At 37.1% G+C, this 8,925-nt stretch overlaps 1 protein-coding gene across 2 annotated transcripts in view; it reads right to left on the bottom strand.

Annotated features, from left to right (window-relative positions):
* Nucleotides 1-2,334: 2,334 nt before the first annotated feature.
* SLC9A3 (solute carrier family 9 member A3) overlaps nt 2,335-8,925 on the bottom strand; it is a 55,754-nt gene continuing 49,163 nt past the window's right edge. Inside the window, exons 14-17 of one of the 2 annotated variants that reach the window (XM_041118355.1) lie at nt 8,608-8,683; nt 6,819-6,932; nt 5,243-5,486; nt 2,335-2,635 (exon numbers count right to left, since the gene is read on the bottom strand). In XM_041118355.1, coding sequence (XP_040974289.1) covers nt 2,632-2,635; nt 5,243-5,486; nt 6,819-6,932; nt 8,608-8,683 — 438 coding nt within the window. In that variant the 3' untranslated portion in view covers nt 2,335-2,631. Of the gene's footprint in view, nt 2,636-5,188; nt 5,487-6,818; nt 6,933-8,607; nt 8,684-8,925 lie in introns of those variants that run through there. The other variant, XM_030042154.1, reaches the window with a different exon arrangement.

The raw sequence follows: 8,925 nt of genomic DNA, 5'->3' as shown, positions 1-8,925 counted from the left end.
TGTTATATATCTATGCCAATGACTAAAATACTTGTTCCAATTATATTATCTGGAACAGCATTAATATGCTCTACTTCACCAAAATAGTATGTTCATATGTACTCAGTTCACAAAAAGTTTATTTACATTATTTAATTATAAAATTAGCATCCCTACTGGTGACAGCCTTATGTCTCATGACCCTCATTAACAAGACTAGCTCTGGGTGATGAAGCTTTCCAATTAGGGACACTGATTTGAATCAGTGCTCAAGATGACTGCAGCCAGGCAGCTGCTTGTGGGTTGATATCAAAAAACCCAGTACTCTGAATCTAGTCTCTAAAGGCTTATGTTATGTATCTATCTAGGTTTATATATGACATATATTAGACATCACATCTCTGCAATTTGCACTAGCCTAACAGGCAGTTTTAGCAAAGAGGACAAAGATAGGAAAAAGATGTGGGCACGAATTCTCACACATCGCTCCACTCTTTTTGGGTGTCTGGGTAAATCTCAAATTTGACATCTGACAGAGAATCACCTAGAACCTGTTCAAAATCTAGGTAGGTAGAATGAGACAACCACTAATTTCTATAGATAAAGTAAAATTTACCAAATAAAGCCTCCACTGGATCCAGTCTTAAGCAATTCAGATACTCCCTGAAGGTGACTTAGCTCATTTACAAAGGCTTTATGCTGATATCAAATAGAAATAAGGTACATGTTAGGATCACAGAAGTGGCTAAGCACTCATCTTCTATTGATGATAAGCTTTGCAACTTATACCACTGAAGATTTCAAGCCAAAATTTCAGGACTGGAATCATCCAAGGCAAAATACAGATAGGCCAGAGGACTATACGCCTGCACGTAGCATTATACACCCGTGAAAGGTCTCAGAGTTTTCACTTTTATATAGTCTTCATCTGAGTTGGCTTTCACTGACGTCTCCAGCTGTCTTCAAGGTGACATAGATCAGATTCATATGCAATAGGCATCTAGTGCAATCTTTACTATTATTTAAAAGAAAACTGGGGACAAAAAAAAAGGAAGTTCCTAACACAAGCAGGTATATATATACACAGTAGCCAAACTAACTCTGTACAGTACTATGAACCATCAACATCCTGAGTCATTGTGGCACTTAAACCATGTGGCAAAACACAGGATAGCATCTGAGAGACCATTAACCTGATCAGCTATTGAAAGTGATACATAAATTAACAAATGATAATCTAACAGAGTATTTGGAAGGTGTCTTCCAAAGCAGCAGTCAAAATGACAAATATTTACACTTCTGTCTGAGTGAGGCTATTTAAAATAGAGCAGCTTAATTAAGAATATGAAATGAGTTGCTTGTGACCACACAAACTAAAATTCTGAGCTAATTCTGGTTGTTCTTTCATTCCAGTGCTACTGAGCAGAGGAAATGAAGGTGAAGGAAGGAAATGACCTTCCTGGAGTCCTTGATTAAATTTCAAGATGCCAGGACTTTCCTCTCCCTGGAAAGTTTTCCACCAGAGTCAATATCCCACAATTACCCAGTGACACAAATATTCAAGAGCAGGAAAGTTTTTTTCTTTAGCTTGCACTTATAAAAGGCACTGATCCATTTCAATCAGAGTAGACTTAGCAGGAAAGAGGTTAACCATTGGCTTCTCCTACATTAATTTCATACATCATAAATATTGAATTCCATTACTGAAGCAGCAAATGAAGCCTATTTCTTTAAATGTATTTATGGCATAATGGCATAATAAACCATTTTCACGTAAAAAACCAACAAGGGTTTACCATTTGAAAAGATTCTTGGTTTAGCCCTCCAAAAATAATATTGATTTTTTGTAACAGTCTACAGGAAAAAATAACAAGGAGGCATATTTCCCCTTCACTATGCACCCTTTCATTATGAATGAGAACTTAAAAATGTAAGTGCAGCAGAAAAGCTCCAGTGTTTCTGACATCATGGGACCCCACTCCTTTTCCACATGAGACCATTCTAGAGCAGATCCCACGAACCAATAGGTTGCTCTCTATTTTTACAGAAGCCCTTTGTTCAAGTTATTCTCTCTCATCTTCTCCTTTCAAGTAAGTCCTGGCTCACAACTGTGTTTCCTCTTGTTCCAAAGAATGTGGAGGGACATGGCAAGATGCTGGAAGAGACGCTAGCTTCTGAAGCTTAGGGTGTTGCAGAGGTTTTGGCCTGTGAAAAGAACGTCGGCTTTGTACACGTCTGGCTGCAGCAGATCTGTAATTTCCTTGTACATCAAGCAACATTTTCTTCTCTTGGGGCTCCTTCACATAAGAGTCTTCCAGCCCTTCAAACATAAGTAGAGAATTCTCTTCTTGTGAATTCTCTGACTTGTAGCTAACTTCAGAACAATAACCTGAGTTTACTGTCTCTTTGTTATTCGTATCTGTACCTGCTTCCCAGAAGAGATCAGGTACATTTGGGTCACAAGAAGCTATATACTCAGAGACAGTAGAAAGAGATATATTTCCTCTTTTTTCCAATGAAGAATAGTTTTGTGTCCAAGGCATTTGAAGGCAAGATGGGAAGAAGTGGAGGGGAGTCACTGAAACACTTTGGTTTTCATTTAGTTGGTCATCTGAAGAGGAGTATTCTGTCATTTCAACATCATGGTCCATATCACCTAGAGAGCACAATTAAATAGAAACATTTGTGAAACATACTTTCTATACTAATGTGCTAGCTATTGGGCTTTGCTTTTGGCTATTTTTATGAAAGTCTGATGAAAGTGAGTGGTTTAAGATGGCTTTTTTGCTGGGGAACTGCACCCTGTCCCAATTTCTATCTTGGACAACCTAAAGTGAGTTTATTAAACTTCTTATCCTTGCTGAGTATCAGGCAAAACTTAGTTCAATGTTTGTGATGAACAACTGCCTGTTTCAGATATTTAGGAGATGGAGCTGTCATCTGGTCATTAAGGTGTACCTTTATCTTGAAACATTTAGTCCTGATGCTCAGCAAAGAAATCTTTCAGAAACTTTTGAAAGAAATTGTGCTCTTTCAATCAAGTAGCAGAGGGTATCACCAGGGAGTCAATTTCTTATTGACCAGAGCCTATGATCAGTTTTCTGTACACTTTTAGACTCGGTAGAGAAACTTCACATTTCCACCCTTGCCTTCCAATTTACATTGGTTTTTAAAACCTTGTAATTAAAATTTCAGTATCATTCTCCTATTAGGAGAATTTTATTAAGGATATAATTCAGAGGACTGTTTCAGAGAGTAATCAAGGTCTAACTTCCCAAAACACTTCTTAAGAAACACAGCAGTCAAAACCCAGTGATTTTGATATATCAAAGATACCTGCACAAGAACTTACACATACCAGTACCTAAGAATAAAGTCAAATAAAGCAACAGAAGGGAGGAAAAGAACAAAGGTTAGCAAGAAAACGTTCAGCAAGTCATATGCCAATATTTTCTGACAATGTTCTTAGTGGGAAAAAAAAGTGAAGATAATTTCAATGTGGCTAAGTGTCAGGGAGAAGTTTGCCTTTTGGAATGCTGTTCATTGTTCAAGTTTTTAATCAGGATATTGGAATTTAATTCACAGTTCTTAAATTAATCCAGTGTTCATTTTAAAACATCATTTAAAAAATAATCAAAGATGCATTAATAAGGAACTGAGTACTAGAACCAACCACAGACCTACAGGCCACTCCAGTAAAGAAAGGATGTGCTTCCTGTAATTACACTTGAACTAGCACATCTTCTGCAGGGACAGAAGCCAGAACAAAAGAAAAATGGAACTTCCTTTTCTATTTCTTTTCAAAAGTTTATGAAGTTCTTCTCAAATCAAAATTACCAACATTCACTCTTATTCTGAGGTCTTTCTCTGAACAAAGTTTCATCAACTAACTAGAGAAATACTTTCAGCTTAGCACATTCCTTTATTTGTTGATGCATAGAGGACGCCAGGTCATATATTTGTGATCATGGATTCCACAAAAGTGAATTCATGATGAAATGGACTATTGCATTTCATTGCATAATCCCCGCAGTGCCCTATGTTCTATTCAATTATGATTATGAACGGTGACCTGACCCACCTCATTTACAGCACTGACTGTGTTGATTATAGAAGTGAAGGCTGCTTTTTATGGTGTGGAAAATTTCCACAAAGCGAGAATTAAAGGGAAACTAGGATATTCATTTAAACCCAGAGTCAGTTTAATTTTAAGCCTCTAACACATTAGAAGCAACAAGTTATTTACTGCATCAGAAAGCTAAGCATTTTTTTCTAGTTTCAAAATAAGGTATGGATTAAGATAAACTCTCAGTTTAAGGAGGATAAAGCTCTAACCAAAACTGGAATTCTGCTTCTGCACAGTCTGATTGTTGTATAATTATCACTACCTGTGCAAGGGAACTCTGATGCATTCCAGTAAACAGGCTTCATTTTAGAACCCTTTCTTATGTAATTTAATGATGACATCAGCAGTGTCACTGAGTACTTGTAGCAGTGGGACAATTTTCCCTTCCTGGGCACTGGATAAATAACCTGGACAAATGTTCAGAACTGACTCAAGGCTTCTTAGCAATAGAGTCAAAAATCATATTCTAATCATGCTGAGAATGAGAGACTTAGCCCAGCTCACTGCTGCTCTAGCCCTGCTGCTCCTGTTGTACATCTGAATGCAATAGAGTCCAGTGGGTTAAACGACTCATCTGACCTCTTATGGGCAAACCCTGTCCTTTGGCATCAGCAAGTGGATGTCTTTCTGGGGCTTCAGACTACTTTGCTTACATCTGCAGACAGTAGTGACAATGTTACTTGGAAAGACCAATCACTGTTTAAGGTGGTTGAATCACAATTACTCGATTCCTGTTAAGGAATTCAGATACAAATGTTATCATCTAGAACTGACTACCCAAGAAACCTGGAACCTTTGACAATGGGTGCACAATATTCTGGTATTTGGAATACTATTTTCTTGGTGTTTAAAGTATTCAAGCCAAAACAAACAGCAGGACCTTATCTGCTGTGAAAATAGTAAGGCATTGGACCCCAAATAGTTGGACAGCGCTTCTGCAGAAGGAAAATAGAAAGATGTTTTGTTATTCAAGCTGGAGGAAAATAGAGGATGTTTAGTTGTACAAAGAAATCAGGAAGGGAAGAGATGCGCTGGGAGAAGAAAAACTCAGAAAAGTAAGTTTACTTGTCAGTAGTCAGGGTTGATAGGAAGGCTGATTAAAAATAAAGGTGATGATAATATCTTTTAAAATATTACATATGTGTTGATTCTGGGAGGAAAGATCTGGGTCGGTCCTCTGGGCCATCTGCTAGGAGGAAGGAATCTATTGATTTATTGCTGAGCCGGAATGGGGTGAGCCGTCTGAAGTTGTTTGGAGAATACGGGATCTGCACTCGGGCCCTTTGTGATGGTACCACAGTATCTTCACTAGATAACCATGGTGAGAACTTCATGTAGATGCTTTGATCATCATCAGCTGAAAATACTGGATTATCAATTCCTAAAAAAGTTCACAAGTGACAAATACAATTAATCAAAATAATTTCTTGGTAATACAGCAAGACGCTTTCTAAAAGGAGAATGGCTATAATGGGAAAAAAATAGCCTGATACACGCCGGTATGGGTGTGACTAGACCAATACACAGACCATTATACACACATAGGTTGCTCTTTCTACCTTGGTTATTGCTAGTCATTTTGGATTTCTATTAAAGAGAAAAATTGGGTATTAGATCCAATATGCAGTTATGTTTAGCTTATCTGGAGACAAAAAATAAAATCAATAAAAGAAGAAATCAGTCAGCAAATTTTAAGCAAAATAAAGCACAATATAAAATAACTGCAGAAAATTCAAATCAAACCCATAAAAAAGAAACAAAAGATGGAAAAAAAATGCAAAAGCATAAACTGCACAACTCCATAAAGGAATGAGATGTGGCTGAGGGAGCTAAAGCAGGCCACAGAATAGTCAAAAGTAAGTTACAGGAGCCTTTTAATATAGATATCAAGTCTGTAGTGTTTCAACAGAAAAAGAAATTTTAAAAATTAGTCTAGGTCTGCATCTTGCCACCCATTTATTTCTGGATCGATTTCTGGATGTCTTTATACATTCTCAGACATAGAATTTCTCATGGAACAGGGGAAAGGCTGTATCAGCACGTCTGCCAAAAGAGTACAAAAACACAAGTATTTTTCTTCACTGTACGCACCATGTTACCTATGAAGCATACAGTAGCATGCTGAAAATTCAAACACAGAAGTGCTAAAGAGAAATACTAAATTTTAAAACTTCATAAATCATATCATATAATTTCTGTTATATAGAGTGATACACTTTCAATCTGGTATTTTGGAGCCTTTCAAGGCTGGAAATCAAGTTCAATGAATGCTCCAGGAATGCTGCAAATCTGCCCTTTTCAGTGACTTCTATGAGCCTGTAAGGATCTGAGGGAGTTGTGAATTTAAAAGGAGAAATCCTGCCTGAAAGAAGAAGCATGAAATTTATCACAACAAAGTGCTTCAAATGCAAGTAGAAAATAGTTCCAAAGGACTAGTATTGACTGGTCTTCCGAGGTAGGACAACTCTAAAATAACATTTTCTGTTGCTAGAAATAATTAGTGGGTTTAGGTCTGGTTTAGGCAGTCATGCTCACAACTTCCATCAGTAGCAAATTTGAAGCTATCTGTTAACATTAATATTAAGCAAATATATTTTCTAATAGAACACATCAAATTAAAACAAAACAAAAAATACAGGCTAAATCAGCAGCATTTCTAGTATTTTTTTAACATTTGAGAAAAAAAACCTCTGTAGGTAATTAATACTTTTACCAGTAGGAGTATCTGTGAAATTTTGCTTCGTCACATTAGCCAGGAAATCAACTCCTTTGCCTAGATGCAAAGTTTCATAATCATTATTTTCTTCGGATTCAGAAAACTCCAAATCTGGAAAAAAAAAAAAGAAAGTCCAATTTGATTCAAGATTTTTATCAGTTCTCATAGAAAATGCTATTTCATGCTGTTTTCATGCTGGCATAGTTATCGAAGATACAACTTTAACAAGGATCTAGATAAGGGCAAAATTTAATCAACAGTTGTAGCACTGAAATGCGAATGTGAATGTATACAGAGTTTGCAGCTTACATACCAGTTACATCAAGAAACTCAAGCACAGGTTTCCAACTTGCATTATTAACTGGTGCTATGACAGAGAGAGATTTCACAGTCTGGTTAAGGTTTTGGCTAACAGAATTGTCTGCTTTCCTGGGGCTGAAGCAAACCAACCTATGACATGGCACCACTGCTGCTGTTGTGTGTTGTGTCTTAAATGCTCACGTGTTGACAAATGTCACCCCATTACAATGACCTGCCACTGCATTTTCATCATTTGACAGCATTAGTACCCTGGACTGATTTCACATCTGGTGAGGTCATTGCTACTTCTACTGCAGTGGAATCAGTTCTACAACAGCTGCTAAACCCCTTGGTAAGACTGTCTTCCAATGAAGCTTTTTTTTTTTTAAGTAGAGGATGACTTCTATACACAGTGTTCTTTCATAAGACAGCACTGAATGACCTACTTATATGTATTCAGAAAGCTCTTCCCGTGCAAAAAGGTTCTAGAATATTACACTTATTCAGCCAGTCTGTATTGCCCCTGTCAGTCAAAGAAAAATGATGCTCAGAAAATGATTCAAAGAACATACATAAAGAAAAATATCTTTGCTTGGAGCTATTGAGAAAAGATGAATCCCCCTCTACTTCAATTCTCTTTGAGATCAAGGTGTTGCATGCATAAACAGAGGGAAGAACACAAATAAGACTAAGTTCAGTGTCTTTTAAGTGACATATTTTATAATTACATAACAAACATATTAGGATCCATCACGTCTTGCTATGACTGACATCAATGCCAAATGATGGTTTTAACATGAGATAAAAGAATTTGGAGTTTTACACGCAAAACCAACTTTTGCTAGAATTGCTCCCTAGGGAAGTCAGCTTCCGATTACACTTTCAAGGCTGACCTGTAGGTTAGATTTGTGCGTGAAGAGTGAATCAGTGCTGAAACTGGCCTCTGACGATGTGTTCCTTTCAAAGCTACACTCTCCTTCGGTTCTAATGTGCTTGCTCAGCATCAACTCTGATTCAGACCATTCTAAACAAATGGACCTTAACTCACATCAGAATGTCATCTCAACTATTGAATTTTATATGACATGGTGTCCTGCGCAGACATATCCTGCTGTGATGAAAAAGAAAAGTGTTAGCAAAAGTTGCTCTCTGCAGCTTATCCAAAAGGAAGCTGAAAGTTCATCTACGTTGTAGCCACTGCATTGTTTTGTTTCCAAAATTTAAATGTGATATTTTAAAAATGTGAGTAAAAAGGCCAATTAAAATTTGGGTTGTTATCCAGCTGCCTAGAAAAACAACTTCTAAATCATCGAGACACTGTATTTAAACATGGAACAGATCCCCACTCTCAGTTCTGAATGATGACTAGAAATCCCTTTTTAACACCAGCTTCACTGCTGCATATCACAAAATTTTTCAGTGATGCTTTACTGACAATGTAGCTGGTAAAATGCAGTTAATGAAACTGGTCTAAGAGTCTTTTTACCTTTTTCCTTCAAAGTAAAATCTTGTACTGGATTTTCTGAAGGTATTTTTCCATTTGGTATAACATTGCTGTTTCGCTGAAATAAAACAAACACAGTTACCAAAACCGCTACCATCATCAGATAGCAATGGCAGTGACATCCTCTGAAATCATGAGTTCAGCAGCATAGCCCTGGAATCTGTTGTAATCTTTGCTTGAGACTCAATATGGATGTCATTAGTTCCCCCCACACACACTTGTACTCACTACAGGAAAAGAAAGGAACTTTGGCTCTTTGTATGCTGTACGTTCCCTCTTAGTTTCATGCAAATTTTGTGG

The sequence above is a fragment of the Aquila chrysaetos genome, chromosome 18, assembly GCF_900496995.4.
Source record: "Aquila chrysaetos chrysaetos chromosome 18, bAquChr1.4, whole genome shotgun sequence".
NCBI lineage: Eukaryota > Metazoa > Chordata > Aves > Accipitriformes > Accipitridae > Aquila > Aquila chrysaetos.
The sequence above is the reverse complement of the archived record's forward strand: the minus strand, read 5'-3'. Positions and strand labels throughout refer to the sequence as shown.